The following is a 23,745-nucleotide window of genomic DNA, read 5'->3' as shown; positions in this document are numbered from 1 at the left end:
AATAGTGAATAGGCCAGCTGGTGAAAGCTAGTGTAGAAAAGTCAAAATTTAAATGGAACATACTCTTTGACCTCTGGCGCTAAATAGCCAGGGTTCGATTTCCAACTGGGATCAATTTCAATTTGAATATTTTCTAAATCCACTAGGAATCAGCAATAAACATCTGAATTTGATATTTATTTGAAGTTAAAACCTCTATTTATAAATGTGAAAAAGGTTTATTTAAAAAAAAGTCGCATTTTTTAATAATTAATATTTATTATCTAACATAATATACAATAAATATTCGAAAAGACCAAAAAAACAGGATAGCCTATAGACCAAGAGATAGATACAAAAATACTCTCATAAATGCAACAGTCAAGGAATGCCCATAAAATACATAATTATTTATTGTTTTTCGTTAGAAACAAGGACACTTTAATACTTATTCGTAAACATCTACACCCTACTAAACATTTAATTACAAATATTTTGTTCTTAATTAAGTTTTGGTATTGAAAAAACGTTCTAAACAAAAATATAAACTTCTCTAATTTTTCAATTCAATTTAATTACAACTGGCAGTTACTACAATATATCAACAAATTTCATAAACCACAAACAGAAATATTGCAACAAATCTATCAAAAAACAAAAAAAAATAATAATAATAAAAGCTTGTACAACACGAAGCTTTGTTCAATAACACCCAACAACCTTTCATATGAATCTTACTCGTAATTATGTCGCTTGCTCTTATACTATATTAAAAAATATTTTGATTAATTAATTGTGTGTATAAAATTACGTAGTGAAATATCTTGTGCTTTCGTTGTACTGCATCTGTAAACAAAAACATAATAAATAAATGACTATTATAAAGGCGACACTTTGTGTGTGTGTTTGTCACTCCTACACACACACCACACACTACTGAACTTATTTGGCTGAAAGGAGAAGTCCATATTTTTATTATGGCAATTTAATATGGTAAAGTAGACCAGCAATTCAGCTGTTTTGTTGACTAAACATACCAGGGGAACATACCACAGGTGTAGTATTACTCATCTCTCTATTACTTCTTATATTACTTGTTGTCTTCAACCTTGGGATTGTTCTTTCATATGTAGAAGGACAGTGAGTAGTATATGCTTAGCTGGCATATACTACTCACTGGAGTACTATATACCAGCCAGGCAAGGTAGGGCAGCAACAGTCATCCAGCTGCTGTTTTAGTGACTAAATGTACCAGGCTGGCATAACATGTGTGTAGTATCACTCACTTCTCTTGTTGTTCTTGTTGTTCTTCCATATTATGTAGAAGGTACAGTGAGCTATCATATGACAACCAACCGAGGATGGACAGCATTAGTGATTTAATGTACCAGGCTGACATAATTTGTGTGTAGTACTCGCCTCTCTATTGCTTCTTGTCTTCAATCTTAGGGTTGTTCTTCCACATGTAGAAGGTACAGTGAGCTAGCGTATGCCAGCCAAGCGAGGTTGGACAGCATTAGTGATTTAAGTATGGCAGCAACAGTGATCCAGCTGTTTAGTAACATATGTGTAGTTTTCACTCACCTCTCTATTGCTTCTTGTCTTCAATCTTGGGGTTGTTCTTCCATATGTAGAAGATACAGTGAGTTAGTGTATGCCAGCCAAGCGAGGTTTTACAGCATTAGTGACTTAATGTACCAGGCTAACATAATTTGTGTGTAGTATCACTAACCTCTCTATTGTTTCTTGTCTTCAATCTTGGGGTTGTTCTTCCATATGTAGAAGGACAGTGAGCTAGCGTATGCCAGCCAAGCGAGGTTGGACAGCATTAGTGATTTAAGTATGGCAGCAACAGTGATCCAGCTGTTTAGTAACATATGTGTAGTTTTCACTCACCTCTCTATTGCTTCTTATCTTCAATCTTGGGGTTGTTCTTCCACATGTAGAAAAGTACAGTGAGCTAGCATATCAACCAAGCGAGGTTGGACAGCAATAGGGACTTAATGTACCAGGCTGACATAATTTGTGTGTAGTACACTCACCTCTCTATTGCTTCTTGTCTTCAATCTTGGGGTTGTTCTTCCATATGTAGAAGGACAGTGAGCTAGCGTATGCCAGCCAAGCGAGGTATGGCAGCAACAGTGATCCAGCCGTTTTATTGACCTGCATGAAACTGGCGGTGGTTGCTACCGCCGCACCACTCAGCACTGCGATTTCTATGAAAGCCTGTTTTGATAATAAATGGCATTGTTATTATTGTTTATTTTATTTTATGATTCTAGGCCTAGATGAAGGTTACCCTAGGTTTTAATTAAGTACCTAGCGAATGTTGATTTGTTTGAACCTTTGACTGTGTTATGTATTAAAACTTCAAATAGCGTAAGTATTTTGTTTTGTGTATTAATTACTACAAGGGCCCCTAACGTGTGAAAGTAAATATTTGCAAAATGTTATCCACAGTCTCACTTAATGCCTTGCGTAAGCGTGCGCCTAAAAGTTGGAAACATCCTACATAGGTCACTGTCATATTTATTTTAAGCAGGCATTTTTTTTGTATTATGAGAAATCTTTACCCTTCATTAAAATTCCCCCCCCCCCCTCCACTTATTTTGATACAGGGCGCGCTACGTCACAGCTTGACAGACAGACACTAGCCAACAAAGTGATCCCATAGGGATTCCATTTTTTTCTGTTAAGGTATATCATTTTTTTCAGTTCACCCTAGTCTACTATATCTAAATAAACAATGTTTTGTCTAAATAAGCAAACGTAACAATTAGTTAGTTTAATGTAGGTTAAACTGTCCACTAAAGTTAGAAAGACTTGTTCCCATAGTATGTCGAGTAGCACACAACACTAGAGTGAACCACTCAACTCTTCACGGGCCATCTCACTGTGATCGATGCTAATGTCTAAACTGAGCACTTTTCTACAAACTACCCACTTATCTCTGCCTTTTTTAAATAAAACGAGATTGGGAGCCTGTGAAAGCCACATATACCTCATTCTAAACAAAATTCAATTTTGATGGTGGATTTACAAAACGGAGGTCCTGGATTCGATCACCGGCTGGGCCGATTGAGATTTTCTTAATTAGTCCAGGTCTGGCTGGTGGGAGGCTTCGGCCGTGGCTAGTTACCACCCTACCGACAAAGACGTACCGCCAAGCGATTTAGCGTTCCGGTACGATGGCGTGTAGAAACCGAAAAGGTGTGTGGATTTTCATCCTCCTCCTAACAAGTTAGCCCGCTTCCATCTTAGACTGCATCATCACTTAACATCAGCTGAGATTGTAGTCAAGGGCTAACTCGTAAATAATAATAAAAAAAAAAACAAACAAAACTTCAACTGTCCAAGTGTAAATATATATTTCTTTTTATTATTGTGATAATATCATGAGGAATCATAAATCATGTCTCCAATCACCAGATGTTTGCCTCCTGGCAACCATATCACTAATACCACACTTTATGGCTGACAAACTTTCAGCCTTAAAATGAGGATGTCTGGTTCATCATTTTTAACAGTCAATGGACAACCACTGCTGGACATAGACCTCTTGGATGGACTTCCAAACCCTACTGGACGAGCCGCTGAAAACTTTTTTGGATGAACAATGTTTCCCGAACTTAGTGGTAAACCGCGGAATCCAACTACAATACAATACTTACCAACTTGAAATCCTTGAGGCCAAAGAAGATGGGAGTCCACGCCCAGTTGAGGAGGAGCTGACCACCGTATAGAGAAAGAGGCAGGATTGCTTCCTCTGGAAATTAACAGATTCAAGAATATTTTTTTTTACAGACAGAGTCGTAAGACAACATTTTAAAAAAAAGTTTATGTTTTAACATCTATACTAATATTATAAAGCTAAAGAGTTTGCTTGTTTGATTGAACGCACTATAAATCTGAGGAACTACTGGTCCGATTTGAAAAATTCTTTCAGTGTTAGATAGCCGATTTACCGAGGAAGGCTATAGGCTATATATTATCCCCATATTCCTACGGGAACGGGAAACACGCGGGTGAAAACGCGCGGCGTCAGCTAGTTATGTAAATAACTGGCACACTTCACATAACACAGTTTTAAGAAAAAATATATAAACCATATACATAATTAAAAACTTCATCATTATCAACCCATATTCGGCTCACTGCCGAGCTCGAATCTCCTCTCAGAATGAGAATTAGGCTAATAGTCCACCACGCTGGCCCAATGCCAGAATTGGCAGACTTCACACACGCAGAGAATTAAGAAAATTCTCAGGTATGCAGGTTTCCCCACGATGTTTTCCTTCACCGTTTGAGACACGTAATATTTATTTATTTTTTAAAACTATCGAAAAAAAATTACCAGTAAATCCACCGCATTCCTCATACACCAAATACGATGCGTAACCCATCCCACTGTACAGAACTGTCCAGGCGGGGCCGAACACCCACTTGGGGGGCGTCCAGGAGGGTTTCTTCAGGTCATCATACCAGGACTTCTCATTGTCTTTCCGGACCTGCCCAGCGAAGTACAGGCCGTTGAGCCAGCCTCCGGTGTTGGGCAGGATTACTGAACCGATAACTGCCCAGTTTGCCATTGTTAGATCACTTATTGTACTGTAAAAAAAAAGAAATAAACTTAACAACCTCTTTTATTATTGTTTTTGCTAAAATATCTCACTACAGTTCGTTTCATGTAGGATGGTGTGGGTGACAGTTAATTGATTTACGATAATTGTACGTATTATGAATAGCATACAGGCGACTGTCACCATACCCATGCTATCTGAAAAACACTAACTTCTACTACAAATAAACTAATTAATTATAAGCCCATATTCACTTCAGTTCATTCACTAAAGTATGTAATAGACCGTACATTGTATAAAACAAAAAAATTGTAAGCACTTGAAAATTATTAAAAATCAAAATTAATTAATTTCAGCATAATTTCCAAGCTTTTGAAACATCAAGTTTGTAAAGACTACCACCAGTTCGGAAGCCAGGTTTTGCTGAGAAGAGCAGGCATCCCAATGAAAAATTAAACTCAACAGTTGCTGTTTTACATTGTGGAATATAATGTGACTTATCAGACCTATATCTAAAACTACTTGATATTGTAGATATTATTTTCAAGTAATATTTAAAATATCAGATAAACATCTATTTACTTCAAAGTAAAAAAGATATTTTACTTTATAGATCTGATAAAAGTCACATTATAGTCATTACACAATGTAACAGATCAACTGTTAAGTTTAGAGTTAAGTTATCTGATATGAATACCAGTCAATTCAAACCACAGAACAGACGTTGCTAAAAGCTAACACTTTCATTCAAACATACAATTTAAAGAAATACTAGCGGATCATGATAATATGACAATGATAATATGAATTTATATATATTTAGATATTAAATAATTGGCTTAATAAAAAATAACTTTCGTAAAGAAAATTTTTTTTTTATTACTCTTCTCTGTTCGCCTGTACCAAAGCGGCAAAATGAGATTTGAAGCTGTATTCTTTTTTTTTGTATTATTTTTTTCTGTTATCAACAAGCTTGAAAAACAAGAAAATGAACAAAAAAATATTCACAAGTCTTTAAAAATATTGTAAAACTCAGGCTGTATGCTGTCAAGGATCTTAGCTTGTCCCTGTTGTGGACAAATTAAAGATGAATTAAGTGTTGTCAAACATTGTAGCAAACTTTTTTTGATAAAGTAATGACTTATTATTAAAGTAAAATTATCAAATTTAGACATAAGTAAATTGCTGAGTGGTTAGATTAGTCTAATGTGGGACCAACAAAATATCTCTTGAAGAGAAGTAGACATAATATTTCATATACATAGACATATACTCAGCGCCGGACCGAGGTAAATTTTAGAATGGAGCGAGATCCAATTATGACTCCTTTCGCGCACGTAAATTCATCACATAAATTTCTTTTCGATCTTGTCTTTACCATTTCGGCGCCCCCTAGGATTTGGCGCCTGGAGCGACCGCTCCGTTCGCCGTATGGACGGTCCGGCCCTGCATATACTTCTATACTTCTATGTTTTTTGTTACATTGGGATGCTAGAGATAGTAGTGGGACAAAATCGCCGCAATTAGACAATATTTTGTCCATTGCTCTTCACTTGGTTGCATGTTAGAACTACAGGTGAGCTAACTAGGCATTGAATAAAAAATCTATAAGGAGTTTCATTTTGTTACATTACTGTTTGTTTAATATATTATCACCTTGGCTTATCAATAATCTTCTACCTCTGTCGGTTATGTAAGTATGACACATCTTATCAGGGATTTATTGCCATCAGTTATGCTAAAATATTATTATCTCAGGTCAGGAATGTTCTAGTAATTTCTGCACAAAATACACATACAACTGACATTATAAATGTAAATGTTTGTTGGTTTATGATGCTTTCAAGCTTATTTTAAAAATTCTATCGAAGCTACATCATCTGCGAGTATGCGGCTATATTTTAGCCTTGTATGCCCACAGGAAATGGATACATTGTGGGGTCCATAATAAAAATTATGTAGGTAACTTTGTAACTTTTGTAGAAAATTATTACTTGCAACAATTGACTAATTATGAGTCGATTTGTTTTTTTTAAAGAATATTTGTCAACCTCTTTTTTTAAATATGACCAATATACCTGTTCCTCTCTAACTAGTCGTAAAAGACTGTGTAAGGAGTGTGTACATCTAGACCAGCAGAGATTGGATCACCGCCCCTTGATGAGTCTGTTTTACAAGCAGACAAGCCATGGATTGATCCACTTTCCTGAGGGAATATCGGGATAAAATATTGACAATGACACTTACAAAAAATGTGGCTTTCTATTAGCAAAATAACTTCTAAAATTGGTTCACGTTTAATGTTCTTTTAACTTTTCAATGTTCAACCATCATCATGGAGAAATAATACAATAAGAAACTTAAGCTAACTTATCCTAATAACTAAACAAATCATGCCCACGTGGAACGGTGGCAAGAATACTGGCTGCATTTGCACGAACCAGTCCTTCTGTTACCAATTTAAATTAAATCTGCTCAAAGTTTCAGGGGCCAGTTACTAACTGGCGTCTTAAACCTCAAGAGCTTTAGGTTCCAACCCGAAAGGCACAGGATTCAATTCCCAGACAGACCTACTCCTTAGGATTCTCTCTAGAGAAAATGAAGAAGGATTCAAATATTAATGTCTTTACAAAAAATACAAAAATTACCCTGAAAATTTAAAATAATCCTGTAAGCTGCCCATTTTGTAAAGATTATATAAATTGCACTACACTAATCACTATTTATTGTCTTACAACTACTGGACTTAATGAGAATGATTGTGATTCGCTTAATTACTAATCTTATCACAGGTAAATAATGATAATTTCAAAATTATCATTAACTGACATATTTTTTTTAATACATACAAATTTTCAAAAACCACACTTGGTGGTAGGTGATGATATGGTATATGGTGAAACCAACTTGTGCTGATACTTAGTCAGTCAGTCAGTTTTCCGGTAGTAGGTTTATACCTGAAGGTACAGAAAGGGCATTCTAGAACTTTATAGATACAAATGAATTATGTTTATGTGCTATGTATCTGCAGTATAAACACCTACTTTAGCTCGAGTCAGTCGCCATACTATAGTAAAACATAATATAACAAAAGAAAGTCCTACACCTTTTGAAGTCTAAGCAAATTAATATCATATTTTTTCTTTTTATAGTTTACTTTATAAACCAAATAATTACCTAAAAGGGTAAAGTCACTCACCAATACCAAAAAGTTGCCTAATTTGTGAGGACTGTGTAATCGATGATGTAATATTTATACAAATAACTAGGAAATAACACCTCTGAAACCCTGATCACGTAGGTACTCTTGGTCTTGATGTAATTTAATCCGGACTTATGCAAATCTATCAAGCATTACATTTCTATCAAGTAATTATAAGATTGACTTACTTTTTAACTTTCAACAGGAGATCCCACGGTAAAATACAGTTTATTGGTTATTGGATGCAAAAAAATCTTGTGAAAATGGAAAAATTTACAATGAGTGAAATCACCGGCTTGTGTATTATGCTACCTAAAATAAAAAGCAGCCGGTGTAATGTCGCGTGAAATGAAATGTCACGTTTTTAATTTGGTCGGGTAACAATCGACATACCGTGACTTTGTGTGTTCCGTTTCATGAAAACTTGGTTGAAAATAACAACATAATTTGAATATTAATATTTATATTACTTATCTACTTTATAATAATTAAAATTTTCATCTCTATCTTAAAATAAATTTACAAAGTATAGGTATAAATATATATTTGCATTTTGAATCGAATATTGATTCACTTGAAATATAAAACATTCTCAGACTTTCAGAGTTGTAAAAAAACAGCAACATTATACAGGTAGGTAGGTACTTATACTTAGAATAAACCGATTTCAAATTGCACGTACCTATCTACTTCATTAGTTTTTAAAAATTTTAACTACTTTTGTTAAAAAGGAACGTCATAATTTTTATAAAAGTTCAGCCAGATAGATCGAGATTTTGCAAACATCTATTTATATTTTTTATTACATCCTACCACAAATGGCTAAAAAAATACAACCTTCGCAGCCTACTCTGCCAACATATCATCTATGATGCAAGTTGCAAACATCGTTTATAGGGTACTTAGCGAACTTACAAAATATAAAAAACAAACGCTCTACAAAATAGTATGAAATCCGGAATGAGTCTTTACAAGCAGCGTGGTGAAACCCATAAAAAACAAACACTCGTCTCCTTGACATCGGCATATAGGTACAATTTTTTTTCAAAATTTGTATTATTTCAAAATTCAACACTTACTTTTACTAAGAATGTAATTGAATATTAAATTGATCAATATTTACCAATACAATAATACCTACTCTATCTTATTTCTTTAGGGTTTGTAAACAATTTTTAAAATATTTAAAACATAAGACACCATTTTTCTTGAATAATATTAAAATTACTGATGCGAAGCTTCGTGTCGTACTGACTCGAGAATGTATTCGTTTTTGAATTTTGTATTTGGAACGGCTACGACACCGCTCTATCTGCCTATTATTCTTAATCTGTGTAGCCGCCCTCTGCGGTTACACCCGCCTAATTCCCGTTCACGTCGTACGGTAAACATCTTTGGGATAAAATACAGCCTACAATCACAAATAACGTGGCCTACTATTTTTAAAATAATTTTTGATATTGCTTTAATAATTGCAAAGATTACCCCTACAACGACTCAAACATAAATCCGATTTACACGATCAAATAATAAAAATTACATACACTCTCCACCTGGCAGCATAAGTGGTGTTTTACGACATTCTATTCGCTCAAATTATCGCTATCTGGTAACACATATTACTTGTTTTGCGAGTTTTTTACTTACTAGTCACTCATAATAATATTATCATCCACTTAGCAAAGTTTTGTTATACCCGCCGAAAATTTAAAAGAGTAAATAAGTGAGACCGGATATTTTTCTCAGAATAAAATTTGAAGGTAGGTAACACGTAGGAAAATAAAGTTTCAGCTAACACTGAGCTAAAAATAATATATAAAATAATAGCTAAAATTATTTATTGCATACCTGTTATTATTTGTTTACATACTATATAAGTTATTTTAAATTTTTACTACTTAAAAATTTAATTTAATTATGTATTTATTTAAAAATAAAAGTTTTAAATATTTGAGTAAATGTAACCCGCAATAGCTTAACGCTAAAAGGGACGGACTAACACCAAGAGGTCGTGGGTTCGAATCCCGCCCCCTGGACTATTATCGTAACATGGATTTTTTAGTCGTGTTGTAAATATAATAATGCAAATATTCTTTAAAAAAATAAGTGTAATTGTTGGTATACCAGCTTATAATTTAATAGAGTCCAAAAAGGTACATACTAACACAAAATATATAGGTACCTATAAAAATTAAAATGTAGCCGGAGAGCCGTGATAGCCCAGTGGATATGACCTCTGCCTCCGATTCCGGAGGTTGTGGGTTCGAATCCGGTCCGGGGCATGCACCTCCAACTTTTCAGTTGTGTGCATTTTAAGAAATTAAATATCACGTGTCTCAAACGGTGGACTATTTGCCTAACCTCTCTCATTCAGAGAGTAGACTCAAGCTCAGCAGTGAGCCGAATATGGGTTGATGACGACGAAACAAGAAAAAAAAAACAAAGCAAAATGATGTCAAGGCAACCAAGACTGGGTTAGTAAGCAATATAGACCAGTACTAAATACCTACCTAGTTACCTAAGCACCAATTAGATAAAGCAGTCGATACGCCTTTACGTCATTTGGTACTTTATAATACTAGCGAAAGCTTGCAACTTCGTATGCGTTTTACCCAGTAGCGTAGCGTGCCTTGGCGGGGCCCTAAATGAAATACAAACAGTAGGTTTAACATTAAAAAAAAACTTCAAAAATTTCTGCCCTATGGGGTTTAATAAGTGTTGAACTTTATTGTACACTGGCCTTCGGCCGGGGGTTGTGATTTTGTATTTATTATATGTATACTAGCGGACGCTCGCGACTTCGTCCGCCCTTAGACCTCTTTAATCTTTAGTATTCTCTTCTTTAGTATCGCTGTAAAAATGGAGTAACTTCTCCCGTTTTCCCAACATTTCCCTTCACTCCTCTGCTCCTATTGATCATAGCGTGATGAAAAGTATACTATATCCTGCCCAGGAGTATGAAGAATAATTGTACCAAGTTTCGTTAATATCCGTCGAGTAGTTTTTGTTTCTATATCGAACATACAGATAGACAAAAATTTTACTAATTGCATTTTTAGCATCCGTATCGATCACTAATCACGCCCTGATAGTTATTTTGGAAATATATTTCATGTACAGAATTGACCTCTCTACAGTTTTATTATAAGTATAGAAGATAAAACATACGAGAATATATAAATAGAATCGGCGAAGAGGTCAAAGTGTACATCGATTTTCTCGCGGACGAAGTCGCGGGTGTCCGCTAGTCTATTAAAATATTACAAAGAGGTAAGATTTCCTGTTTGTTTGTTAGTAATAACTCCAAAACTACTGAACCGATTGAACAAATCTTTAACTTATGAAAAGCTACATTATCATAATGTAACATGTAACATAGGTTATCCCCGTACTCTTTCGGAAATGAGATCTACCTGGATGATATTTAATAAATAAAAAAATATCAAAGTAAATAATTTTTTAATTTCAGTATTTATCATAAAATGGTCCTAAATTGGCAAATGGTGGGAGCGATGGTGCTGCCAAACATCGGCGGCTGGGCGGGCGCACTCTCTATGATAGGCGAGGTCACCTCTGCGGACGGCAACGCATGGTACGAGCGGCTCAGGAAACCCACCTGGACACCACCCAACTGGGTGTTCGGTCCAACCTGGGTGATATTGTATACCGCTATGGGATACGCGTCTTACTTGATATACGAAGACTGTGGAGGATTTACTGGTTAGTAGCCAATTTTACATTATTGGGTACCATGGTTTTACGCACGGAACAATGCAATGTTGATAGACTCCTGGTTTTAGTTATTTGAGGTTTATGTTACCGATGTTATTATTAATGTTCCTTAAATGGTACATGATAACCAACGTCCGCGGCAGTCAGTAACCATTTTTGTCACATTTGTGAGCCTCATGGTTTTGGAAATTGCACCGAAAAATACAGTGCCTTACTTCAAAACCGGCGGTAGTTTCAAATAGGTAGTCAAACTTGATGATTAAAAATGCTTGTAAAGTAAGCTTATCTACTTGGAATTAAATTTTAAATTACCTAAGTGCCCCGCCCTCCCGACAATACATCCCCAAATCTTGAAAGTATTTCAAAATGGTTTTTACTTTTATCGATATATCTACCTAGGTAGGTAACTACTTGGTTTTTTGGGTTGGGCTTCTTGCTCTCCGTCTAAATTCCATAACTACAACTAGAGACTGCTTCTATTTCAGATGAGGCGGTCATCCCTCTAGGACTCTACGGGGTACAGTTGCTGCTCAATTGGTTCTGGACACCAGTGTTCTTTAAACTACACCAAATGGGATGGGTAAGGAGATACATTATTTAAAAGTGTAACCTTTTTCTGAATCTTCGAATTTTTCGTTCATCTATCGCATGCCGTATTACAGCCAGGTAAGAAGTTTAAAGAACTAAAAAACACGCTTTTCGGACTGCCACTAGGCCCTCTGAACTCAGAGCGTGTGCAAAATTCTATACTAATCGAAGACCGGGAAGTGAGTCAAATTAAGATTCCAAGATTTTTTTACATACATAGTTAGTTCCAAGTGAAGTAAATAAAAGCGTGTTAAAGAACAATGAACTTATCTATTACCTTCTAATACAGAACCTGAGCTTAATAATAGTACCTATAGTAGGCACTTACTTAAATCACGGACAGACGGACAAGGCTAAACTTGATGACTACGGATCCCTAAAAATTTAGGCTTATTATGCATTGCTATCAGAGTGCCAAAGCACAGTAAAGATATTACAAGCAGTATAGTAACTCGGCCGTATTTTTGAAATAAATACCTACAGCCGCGCGGTACGTAAACATGTGATAGGGCTGCCCGCCTGCAGCATTTTAATTACATTTGCTAACTTTGTGTTTCCACTCAGTTTTATGATTGTAAATAAACTTTTTTTATATAAACAAATAAAATACTTTGTAAATTGTAGTAAAATGGGAAGTGATAAATAAAAATGCGTGTTTTTTGATTTAATTAAGGCTGATACTAGACCTAATTCAGTCACCACCCACCTTTCTTGATGAGTACTGTTTACCAACAAACAATTTCCCCTAGATTTCTCTAGGATGCCATTATCAGATCCTGACATGAAAAAAATGGGACTAACCTGAAAGAATACTCATCCAAACAAAAAAGAAACGGTTTACAAATGACGGAAATATCGCTGTAAATACGATACGATCCTTTTTGGAAGTCGGTTAAAATTCTTGTCACCAATGCCAAGCTGAGCAAAGTTTTATGAGCTTGCACATTGAAGCGCATAAAATCCGCCATTTTGATTTTTTAAGAACTAAGTTACCCAGTGACACTCGGCCTATCTGGACGAGTCTAATGACATATCATTTATCAGTATGTGTGCTTGGCAAATTTGTTCGTAACACTCCCGAAGGTCGGCGCGGCCCGGGAGGGGGGGTAACGATGCCCAGCGCGTACGACTTCACACCCGCGCAGTCCTTTCCTTCCGTCGCCCGCATACAACAACAAGTCATAACATTCAAACACATACTCCTCCTTTGGGCTTCGCCGCAGTCGGGTAACAAAACACAAATGCTCCGAGCACAGACACACAAAACATTGTACAAGCAGTCGAGGTTTTAACACAAGCTTATCGTACCTACTGTATCGTGATTCATGAACCGCGTATAACTACCTATTTCAATCGTGTCAATCACTTTCCTTTACTCTATTCACTTTATTTACTAATCCAGATACCTACCTTTATTCTGGAGATAAAAGGAAATACCTTATCCATTAAAAATACAAGATTATGTACCTACCTACTAATAAGTAAATTTATTTTAAAGTCTTACCTTTCAGAGTTTCCAGGTAACTTAAAAAAAGTTATCTCTGGATGGGATAATTTTGAATTCATGCATCCAAAAACGGCACAGTATTTCATACTGGTCATAATTAAAAAAATCTAATACTATTAATACACTTTACTCTGTTAATACACCGTGCGTTCGTTCGTCACCGCGGCACAGTCGCGACTGTCTTCACCCTACGATCACCCCATGTTCGAGGTGCGTAGGTATAGCTCGCGTTTCGACCTCTAGTATGAAGTCCAACTACTGGTTGTAATATCTTTACTGTGGCCAAAGGTAATCGCTAACTGATGTAATGTAGGTACCTAGTCGCACTTAATAAATATGGTCATAAACCTTCGACATTGACATTACGTACCATTAAAGGTCCATTTATATCTACAGACGTTTAGCGTGCCAGACACGTGCCGTGGCAGACAAAATAATATTTCACACCTAGACTATTTCAGATCACCTGACTAGTGATTTATACCCTCATTTTGACGTGACGTCTTATAATTCGATGGAGCCGGCTGCACACTCGAAAAAAGGTGACGTCATGCGTCGTTCCCTCGCTCTAGGGTTGCCAACTTTTTTTACAAGAAATAAAGTAGGTATATTCTGGTCCATGAAGTATATTCTGGTCTACTAAGATTATTAAACAGTATTCTAGAAAAACAAACATTTTCTTATGACGTTGTCACGTTCAACTATCGTCAGTAAACCGTCTTTAAAAACAACCGATTTTTTTTAATTTGGTGGCAAAGAGTAGGTACATCAAATAGGGCTGTAGTATAATTTTCAATTGTTTCAGGCTTTCCTTCAGATGTGCATACTCGATGGGGTGACTATGGCGTGCATAGCCAGTTTCTTTGACATAAACAAAATGGCCGCTGCATACATGGTGCCTTACCTGGGCTGGCTCGCCTTCGCCTCCTGTCTCAACTACTCCTTCTGGATGATGAACAGAGAAGACATAGAGAAGATGCCTTTGAAATAGAGAATATGTTTAGAGTCAAAGTTTATAACATTAAAACATTGACCTCTTATAATAAAGAGTCACTTAAAAACTGGCCAATTATGCTTTGACAGTTTTAGAATTATTGGTAAAGAAAATTATACTTAAAGACCTTTAAATATAGTCCAATATTCAATAAAATCCCAAATTCAGAGCAAATTCAACCTTACACATTGAGTTTAAGGTTGAATTTGCAAATGCGACTACTTGAATTGAGTGCCAAGAAGTTGTGTTAGGCACTCATTGAGTGGGGACGTTTTTAGGTCGTACCTATATAGGATCGATGCATTAAAAATACCAATTTCTTGTGTCATTTAAGATATTAATTTTCTATGTAGGTAATTATAAAAATAAAATATAGGAAGGTGGATAATTATTAATTATTAATATTATTTTTTAAATAACTATTTGTAATATGTTTTCTTGTTTGTATAACTCAAGACTAATTACGTAAGGATTAGTATCGCACTCAAATTCACGAACATAAATGTCTGTTATTTTTTTAGTCCGAGAAAAACTGAGCTTAGATAAGATCTTATACTAAACTAGAAATAAATTAAACTACACGCCCAATACGGCATTTTTAATTTTTAACATTGTATAATATTTTTTTTTCCGCATCTCATGTACCGCTTCACCCAGTTATTGTTGAGAACTCTGCGCTCGAAATTGTAGACGAATATATATACCTAGGACACACAGTCCAGTTAGGTAGGTCCAATTTCGAGAAAGAGGTGAATCGCCGAATCCAGCTCGGCTGGGCAGCGTTTGGGAAACTCCGCGACCTCTTTTCGTCCGAAATTCCTCAGTGCCTGAAGACGAAAGTCTTCGAACAGTGCGTGTTGCCAGTGATGACTTACGGATCCGAGACTTGGTCGCTAACTATGGGCCTTATAAGAAGGCTCAAAGTCACTCAGCGGGCGATGGAGCGTGTTATGCTTGGGGTTTCTCTGCGTGATCGAATCAGAAATGACCATCCGCAGACGAACTAAAGTCACTGACATAGCTCAGCCAGTCGCGAAGCTGAAGTGGCAATGGGCAGGCCACATAGTTCGAAGAGCCGATGGACGTTGGGGTCCCAAGGTGCTGGAATGGCGACCCCGCACCGGAAAGCGCAGTGTTGGTCGACCCCCCACTAGGTGGACCGAAGACATCAAGCGGGTTGCAGGGAGCCGCTGGATGCTAGCGGCTCGAGACCGTTTTGTTTGGAAGTCCATGCAAGAGGCCTATGTCCAGCAGTGGACGTCCATCGGCTGACAATGATGATGATGATGATGATAATATTTTTCATGTATTCAGCAAATAAAGAATATAATTAAACTACTTCTCTGCCAAATTTCATTTTAGTACGTTAAGTAGTTAGTTACCTTTCGCATTTATATCATAATATATAAATGCGAAATCTCGAAAACCGCTTAATGTACAAAGCTGAAATTCGGCAGGGAGGTAGTTTATAGTTAGTAGGTATCCACTAACGGATTTTGCGACAGGGCCGGATTAAAGAAGTCTAATGGCGGACGAAGTCGCTTTAGCATCAATCTATATATTTTAGCGCAAAGAAAAAAATAAAAATTTGTTCAATTCAAATCGTCTATTTACTCTTTAAATACCCTATTGTGGTACTTTTCAAATAAATTTCATATATTATAGCAATAACAACCTTATGTACATTGCAATATGTATCATTATAGATCACTTCATGCGTTTCAGTTTGTTCAACTCTCCTTGCTGGATAGAAGCATCCTTGTAGATTTGCTTCACTTTCTCTTTCCTTACGTTGTCACTGAAAAGGAAAATAATATAATGAGCAAAATTAAATATTACATTACATCATCACTTACCATCAGGTGAGATTGTAGTCAAGGGCTAAAGGGTACAAGGGTAAAGAATAAAAAAGATGATTTTTATGATACATTCGGGTAAATAAGGTCAATGTTAACTAATTTATATACAAAAAGCAAAGATTGTATTGTAGCAATAGATTTTGATTTTTATAATCTATTAAAAATCTTTTATCGTAATTAGATGAAAATTCGTACCGTTTTTGCTTCCTTACATTAAATGTGACATTTTTTAAACATAAACGAATTTTTTTTTGAACTCCTGGTTCGCAATCTATTTATAAAAAAATTAAACAAAAAACAATACCTCTGAATCTTCTGCCGTATCTTCACAGAGGCGATGTAAGCCTTGTCTCTTCTTATCTCTCTCAAGGCTCCCTTCATCTCCTTCTTATATTTGACTTGCAGTCTAGCTCTCTCCGCATTCTCTCGTGACATATTAGAACTCTTGCTGCCTGTGAATCTGTAAGAGATATAAATTATTGTTAAAAACACAGTATATTCCAAAAAATTACATTTACTGTGAAAATAACTCTAGAGGTCGAATCTCATGAAATAGAAAGTCTTAAATGTCATAAAAATCAAAGATGACGTCGTTACCGAATGTATAAAGTGTCTAAAAAGATGGGATATATGGAAACTTATTAAAATGTGACGTCACAGCTCACACATGTCACGTGACCAGCCCGTTTTGGCGTGATTTTCAAAATAATAGATATAAATGATTTTATTTTTTCATCATTATTTAATAACATAGTTTTTTCCAAAACGATAATTTATAAAGTACCCTTGAAATTATAAACCCTAGGATTCTATTAGTCTTAATAAACCATCAATAATACTTACACATCCTGAATATCCGGTTCATACAGCCTCAAAGCCTTCGGCCTGACTTTCTCCTTCGCCATCTGTGTGTACGTCTTCACCTCTAACGTCTGTTTCATATACTGCAATATCTCCGAAACCTTCTGCGCAACTTTAACTGGATACAAATCCAAATCTACCCTCGACAATAACTGTATGTGTGGCTCAAAAATGGCTGCCAATGCCTCAAAATCGTTGTAATTATCAAAAAACTCCTTTAACATCAACGAAGATGTCATTAAACATCGTATTTTATACGAATCGTCTATTTCTGACAGTAACAAATCTTTTCCCGCCATTTTTTCTTCGACCGCCATCTTGGAACAGTCGCGTTCTAAAATTAAAATTTTGGCTTCTCTGTGCAAACGGAATGGCGGCACAACTTGCACGGGATTCAATACCGAAGTATTTGCGCACAGATAAAAAATTCCTCTCAAAAAATTCAATGCCTCGGGCACAAATCTTTTCGACAAAACAGTATATTCTAGTATTAGACTCACTATGAAAAATCCTCTAGAAATCGAAAACGCGTCTCTAAATCTAGACTTCGATAATATTTCAGTCATGAAAATCAAAGATGGCGTCGTTACTGGGTGTCTAAAATCAGAAGTGGGATACAATAATGACACCAATTTGAAAAATACTAAAGTATCTAAATCAGGTACTATTTTAGACCTCCGTTTGAATTGGTCGTGTTTTTCTTTTAATAATTCGACTATGAACTTTTTAGTGGAAACTTTGTTTATGTGTATAAGATCGTAAAAATATGGAACTATCTTGTCGAAAACTAAAAACGATTTCATTATATCGGATTCGGTTTTTAATTGTGAAAATAGATCGTGAGTGTATTGCAACAGGTGGGCGTATAATCTACTTAAATGTTCTTTATTAGATTCTCCTAAGCTTGGATCGTAGCTTTTTATTAATTTATCTAACGCTGCCGATTGTTGGGCGGGTGATTTGCCTGATAACAACTCCTGAAATTAAAAATGTTAAAGTAAATTTAAAATGCTACTCTAGCTAATATATTATATGAAGGCTTGTATGTAACTTTGATTTTATGTTTTCGACCAATTATCATCACCATTATCTAATAATATTGATATCAAAAGATTACTTGTTTCAAAAGTGCTTGTAAGTTAAGCCTAATCGAAATAAATGAATTCTGACTCTGACTTCGAACTTAAGGAACAACAAAAGAATGTAATGCAAATTCTGTCAGAAAATGGTTTTAAATTAACAGTCACTGGCTTTGGTCCATGTAGGTGCCATTTAAATGGGAATATCAAGAAAAAGCTACCTACCTTTAAATTATCCCCTTCAGCTAATTTGAAATCAAAAAATGCACCAATTCTTTCACTACAATCCTCTAACTCATCATTCGATTCATCTGACTCTTTCAGGTCTTTGAATTCATCTAGATGTTTGTCGTCTTCTGAAATTTGGGATTCCTCATCATCTTCACTATCTTCTTCATCGTCATCATCTACTTCATTTTCTTCATCATCATCTACCGACCTTTGGCTTTGGTTGTTATCAATTGCTTGTTTGTGATTTAAATGTTTATCATTTGTCATTTTATCATTATTTTTGGAACTAGTATTAATAGATTCAAGTACTTTCGGTTTCTTTTTATCAGTGACATGCTCATTAAAGTCTTTTTCATCTGCATTTGTATCTGATTGTTTCCGTTTTAAATTGTTTCTTTTATCAATTTTACTTTGTGTGTCTAAGTTGTTTGTTTTCGATTGTTTTGTGTTATTTTCATTGACACTAACTTTACTATCATTATTACTCTTACATTTACCTTTTATATCAATTACATCATCGGACGATGAACTGTCTGATTCGATACTACTGTCCTTTTTATCGTTTTCATTTCCTTTACTTTTAATCACAATATCACTACTTTCTTCATTACTCGGATTTTCATTATTTTTAATTTGATGATTAATATCAAGTTTGTTGCTTTTAGTTTTAATTCTATTACAACTTTTTTCAACATTTTTAGTACTATCATCACTATCACTAGAACTGTCATCATTTTCTCCACTATCTCCATCTTTTTCACCAGACTCCTCATCTTCTTCACCTTCACCAGAAACTTCCGCAGCGACATCATTATCATCATCTTCATCGTCACTTTCATCGCCAGATTCACTTCCATCTTCATCATCAGAGCTATCTGATATACCGTCATCAAACTTCTTTTTAGCGTTTGGTACTAAAATTAAAGATAAGTAAATGATTATTGACTTTCAAATTTTGATTACTACTTTTACGTTTACGGACGTGCAAGCGCGCTCCAACTAGGACTTTGTTGACATTGTTTTCTATTGGTCATAATTGTCAGTCAACTGCAAAAATCAACTGCAAGTGTAAACAGTGTACTGAATAGAAGAAGGCACTACAATGCGGATGTTCATTATAAATATTGACATTTATTTAAATAGAGAAAAATCGACGACTGAAGCCATCACAGGAAAATTAAAATTTATAACTAATGGCAGCCTTCGTTCGTGGCTAGCTCAATATTTACCTGAGAAGTCCTTAAGTACATGTTCCGGTAGCAAAGGTTTGCCGTCTTTGTCGTAAGACAACATAAAGTCCTGATTGTTGTCCAATTCGAAATTGTCATCCAAATCATCTGCAGATCTAAACGAAGAGACAAATATCTTAGCATTCCATGCATTTTGCGGGACTTACGTCCAAAGGTTATAGAATTAAGGAGTTCCTTTTAAAAGTAAAATAGTATTTTAAAGTAAAGAACAAAAAAAAAGCCTAAAGGTAATGAAATTTCAGCAAAATTGTTGTAACCATTGAACCAACGAGACAGATAATAAAGATAAAGGAACACACAATACCTATGTTTTGAAGTTGGAACTCTCTTGGGCATAGCAAGTTCTTCTTCTGAAAGCATTCTCTGCTGTCTCTGCCTCTCTAACTCCTCTAACTTCTTCTTGTCTTCTTCTTCCTGCTTTTCCTTGCTTTTAAGACCGTCTGAGGGCTAAAATTATAAAGCTTTTTTTTAGTTTAATAACATGCTTGAGTTATCGACAATAAAAACATGATTTGTATTTAAAACGCTTCCTTCTAAGTTTCACAAGGCTATTGACAGCGTCCGTGGCGGTGGTTTTCGCAGTGGATTTACAAAACCCTATAGGCAAAGACGTACCGCCAAGCACCCGAAAAGGATGTGTTCTTCCAAAAAAGTTAGCCTGCTTCTATCTTAGATTGCATCGTCACTTACCATAAGGTGAGATTGTAGTTAAGGGCTAACTTGTAGAGAATAAAAAATAATAATAATAATATAACCGGTTCAAGTTCCAGGCTATTTCACTCTGCCATACAATAGGCCTGCCACTTGCATGGTGAATCCATGGAATGTTATAATACTTGTCTCATTCAGGAAACAATACACTCTTTATATATGACACTGTTAAATTGTAAAATATGTTAGTTTATAATCCCATGTGTTATTATAATCTGCCATTATATTGTGAACTGAAAATACTGATTACAATTTCCGATAGATTATAATATACCGAAAAATACCATGTTAAATTGTAATCAGTATTTTCAGTTCACAATATGACAGCAGAATATATCACAAGTGATATTATAAACCAACGTATTTTACAATTTAACAGTAACATCTACACAAAGCAGCAAATATACGACAGTTAGATGACAAACACACATACAGAAGCAAAATAAATACATACAATTTATACATATAAGTTGATGTACTAAACCTACTTAAGAGTCGCTCAAATCTATATACTTAAAATTAAGTTGTGTTAGTACTATTTATAAAGCAAGAACGGCTTGACCAATTTGGCTGAAAATTGGTGGAGACACAGTTTAAAACCAGGAGACATATATAGGTAGGAGTAGGGTTCGAGTAGGGGTATGTTAGGAGTAGGATAGGGATAGGGTAGGAGTAGGGTAGGGTAAAGTAAAATGAAAATATCATACCGTTCCTCTCTTTTCAAATCTCAACTCCCTCATCATCCTGTCATAGTCCAGTCCCTTCTCCTCTTTACTCAACAGCTTATCTATTATAGACTCCTCCTTCTCCTTCTCCTTTTGACATTTGAACACAACTGGCTGCAAGTCTTTCCATTCTGAATCTAATTTCTCAGTTAAATCCAGTGTCTGTTCTTTCTCTTTCTGCTTCTCAACTTTTCTCTTCTTAGACTCGGCGATAAGTTGTTCTATTAAGTCTTTGTGAGATTTAGCTCCGTCTTTCGAGTCTGATTTTGATAAGACGCCACCACCAAAGTGACCTTCTGACACAAATTCATCTGCAACATAAAGAAATTTGTGTAATCAGTTTAGTAGATCCAGAGATTACCCACTATAATTTTTGGGGTTTGCAATTTAACCCCATAAAGTTGAGATTTCTGAAAATCTTAGGAATATGTTATAAGACAGTCATAGAATATGTGCATACCTCCTAGACCACCAAATCTTCTCTCTTCATCTTCATCATCAGATGATCGTGGATCATCAAACTTCTCAATTTGTTCCAGAGTTTGACCCCTGTGGAATTTATAATTATGATAAGACAAGCTGACGCCGCGCGGTTTTACTCGCGTGGTTCCTATTTCCGTAGGAATATGGTGGTAATAAAATATAATAGACTTCATCTATAAATGGGCTATCTAACGCTGAAAGATTTTTTTAAATCAGGCCAGTAGTTCTTGAGATTCAATCAAACAAACAAACTCTTTAGCTTTATAATATTAGTATAGATTCAATAATTTGCAGTAATATACCATCTGTTTGTTAATTAGCCTAATATACTAATACTAACATTATAAAAAGGAAAGATTTGATTGTTTGTTTGTTTGCATTGAATAAAGCTCTGTAACTACTCAGATTTCCAAAATTCTTTCACAAAAGGAAAGCTACAATATCACTGCAGAGGCATGCGCTTTAATAGAAATGAAGAACATATAGCAATATACTGATCTGGGACCTTATTGTGGGTTATACTACATATCGCAGGGTATTATTCTGAAATAATATATCATCTTCTGAGGATGCTCCAGTTTTGGATATGTATGTAAAGAGTACTTTGTTGGACCTGGGTGACGTTGTGGCATGGGTTTAATGGCTTTTCATGGATGATAGCAAAATAAATAAAATAGACATACGCGGTAGATGGGCAGTTTGCGCCCTCTGGCGTTTTTTGGTTTGTCAGTTGTTACAAGTGGCTAACAAGTATCACAATAAAAAAATAACCTGTGAGTCAATATCTCATCATCAGCAAGGTTGTATATACTCTTCTTGTTGTGTTGCTTGGCTCTCTCGGCTGCGAACCTGGCCACCATGCGGTCCTCTGTGGATAGTTGGTTGTTCTTCTCACCAATGCGACGGTCAATGAAAGTGTTTGTTTTGTTCATTATCTTCATCTCTGTGCCCAGGGTTTCTTTCCTCTAATTGAAATTTAGAAAATAAATATAAATTAATATAAATATAATTTTTTAGAACTGGTATAAGTACATATAAGCTTCTTTTTAATTCAGTGTGTTATTACTATTTAACACTAAAGGTTAGTATAGCTTTCAAGCTCTTACGAATAAACTAAATATAAAGACTGCAGCTATCCAGCAAATTAAAAAAATACAGCTAGATCTGATTTTTTTCCTATTGAGGCCATTCTAAGTACATACTTACTTAAAACTCCCGATAAAAGCCTTTAAGCCTTAAAGATTGAAATTAATTAAAATTTTGATTTCTAATACAAAAGAAAGATAAAAGTACCTTTTGTACGGCCCTCGCACGCGAAACTCCAGGTAATCCTCGATCATGCTTAGATTTCTTGCCTAAAACTTTTAGTTTTTCTTTATTTATATGAACTTCAAAAGGGTTTAACGTTTTCTTCGTCGCATTTGCTTTTTTCTTATTTTGAACTTTATCAGCTAACCCCGCATTTCTCTTGTTCTTTACTTTTGCCATTTGTGTATGAAATTTTATCAAAATAAGTTGTGTAAAAGTATAAATACAATTATATTTTAGATTTCGAGGACTCGAGGTTATTTAAATCGTCAACAAATATTACACATGGCTTTGACAATGACAAAAGACAATTGACCAGTGTTGCCAGTTGGATCTCATGAGAAGTTACCCGAAATATTAAAAAAAGTAACCTTTTTGTGTAAAAAGTAACCTTTTGACTACTACTACTCTTGCTTTTTGCGTTCCACAGCATGGCTAAACCACCATTTCAGCCTCTGGGGGCTAAAGTAATTTTGTTTTTTTTTTTTAATATCTGTCTGTTACGAATACTAGCCAAGTACTAAATTACTACAAACCGAAGGAGATTTTACTCGTAAATAGAAACATCTTAAGTAAGGCCCTGATTGTTTGCCTTTTACTTATGGGATAAGAAAAATACAATTAAAGAGCAAGGATTTAAAAAACAATAGACGTTA

At 35.3% G+C, this 23,745-nt stretch overlaps 3 protein-coding genes across 4 annotated transcripts; 1 reads left to right on the top strand and 2 right to left on the bottom strand.

Annotated features, from left to right (window-relative positions):
* Nucleotides 1-368: 368 nt before the first annotated feature.
* Nucleotides 369-8,110, bottom strand: LOC112050290 (translocator protein). Of its 2 annotated transcripts, none has more exons than XM_024088522.2 (5): nucleotides 7,950-8,110; nucleotides 4,334-4,587; nucleotides 3,651-3,745; nucleotides 2,022-2,205; nucleotides 369-825 (listed from the first exon to the last, which is right to left on the bottom strand). In XM_024088522.2, exons 2-4 carry the CDS (start codon nucleotides 4,566-4,568, stop codon nucleotides 2,026-2,028), a joined length of 510 nt encoding a protein of 169 aa, XP_023944290.2. In that variant the 5' UTR covers nucleotides 4,569-4,587; nucleotides 7,950-8,110; the 3' UTR covers nucleotides 369-825; nucleotides 2,022-2,025. The 2 variants fall into 2 exon arrangements, with proteins under 2 accessions (XP_023944290.2, XP_023944291.2); XM_024088523.2 differs by lacking the exon at nucleotides 7,950-8,110 and adding an exon at nucleotides 7,759-7,896.
* Nucleotides 8,111-11,234: 3,124 nt separating this feature from the next.
* Nucleotides 11,235-14,630, top strand: LOC112050285 (translocator protein). The gene is made up of 3 exons (XM_024088514.2): nucleotides 11,235-11,481; nucleotides 11,979-12,073; nucleotides 14,394-14,630. The coding sequence occupies exons 1-3, from the start codon at nucleotides 11,244-11,246 to the stop codon at nucleotides 14,577-14,579; spliced, it is 519 nt and encodes a 172-aa protein (XP_023944282.2). The 5' UTR covers nucleotides 11,235-11,243; the 3' UTR covers nucleotides 14,580-14,630.
* A 1,559-nt stretch (nucleotides 14,631-16,189) lies between these two features.
* LOC112050283 (nucleolar protein 14 homolog) lies at nucleotides 16,190-23,386 on the bottom strand. The gene is made up of 10 exons (XM_024088512.2): nucleotides 23,075-23,386; nucleotides 22,553-22,746; nucleotides 21,759-21,847; nucleotides 21,281-21,609; nucleotides 20,167-20,309; nucleotides 19,842-19,957; nucleotides 18,607-19,526; nucleotides 17,285-18,279; nucleotides 16,746-16,901; nucleotides 16,190-16,380 (listed from the first exon to the last, which is right to left on the bottom strand). The coding sequence occupies exons 1-10, from the start codon at nucleotides 23,267-23,269 to the stop codon at nucleotides 16,290-16,292; spliced, it is 3,228 nt and encodes a 1,075-aa protein (XP_023944280.2). The 5' UTR covers nucleotides 23,270-23,386; the 3' UTR covers nucleotides 16,190-16,289.
* Nucleotides 23,387-23,745: the final 359 nt, after the last annotated feature.

Source organism: Bicyclus anynana, chromosome 24, assembly GCF_947172395.1.
Source record: "Bicyclus anynana chromosome 24, ilBicAnyn1.1, whole genome shotgun sequence".
NCBI lineage: Eukaryota > Metazoa > Arthropoda > Insecta > Lepidoptera > Nymphalidae > Bicyclus > Bicyclus anynana.
This window is presented reverse-complemented; position numbering and strand designations above follow the sequence as displayed.

Bases quoted from the DNA above. Each gene is read 5' to 3' on its own strand.
- LOC112050285 (XM_024088514.2), top strand. From the start codon at position 11,244: ATGGTCCTAAATTGGCAAATGGTGGGAGCGATGGTGCTGCCAAACATC. The intron at 11,482-11,978 runs GTTAGTAGCCAA...CTTCTATTTCAG, and splicing joins AGACTGTGGAGGATTTACTG to ATGAGGCGGTCATCCCTCTA. The intron at 12,074-14,393 runs GTAAGGAGATAC...CAATTGTTTCAG, and splicing joins AACTACACCAAATGGGATGG to GCTTTCCTTCAGATGTGCAT.
- LOC112050283 (XM_024088512.2), bottom strand. From the start codon at position 23,269: ATGGCAAAAGTAAAGAACAAGAGAAATGCGGGGTTAGCTGATAAAGTT. The intron at 21,848-22,552 runs GTTATTTTTTTA...TAAATTCCACAG, and splicing joins GATGAGATATTGACTCACAG to GGGTCAAACTCTGGAACAAA. The intron at 18,280-18,606 runs GTAGGTAGCTTT...TTTTAATTTCAG, and splicing joins CTGAAGGGGATAATTTAAAG to GAGTTGTTATCAGGCAAATC.
- LOC112050290 (XM_024088522.2), bottom strand. From the start codon at position 4,568: ATGGCAAACTGGGCAGTTATCGGTTCAGTAATCCTGCCCAACACCGGA. The intron at 3,746-4,333 runs GTAATTTTTTTT...GTTAATTTCCAG, and splicing joins GGAATGCGGTGGATTTACTG to AGGAAGCAATCCTGCCTCTT. The intron at 2,206-3,650 runs GTAAGTATTGTA...TTATCAAAACAG, and splicing joins GCCTCAAGGATTTCAAGTTG to GCTTTCATAGAAATCGCAGT.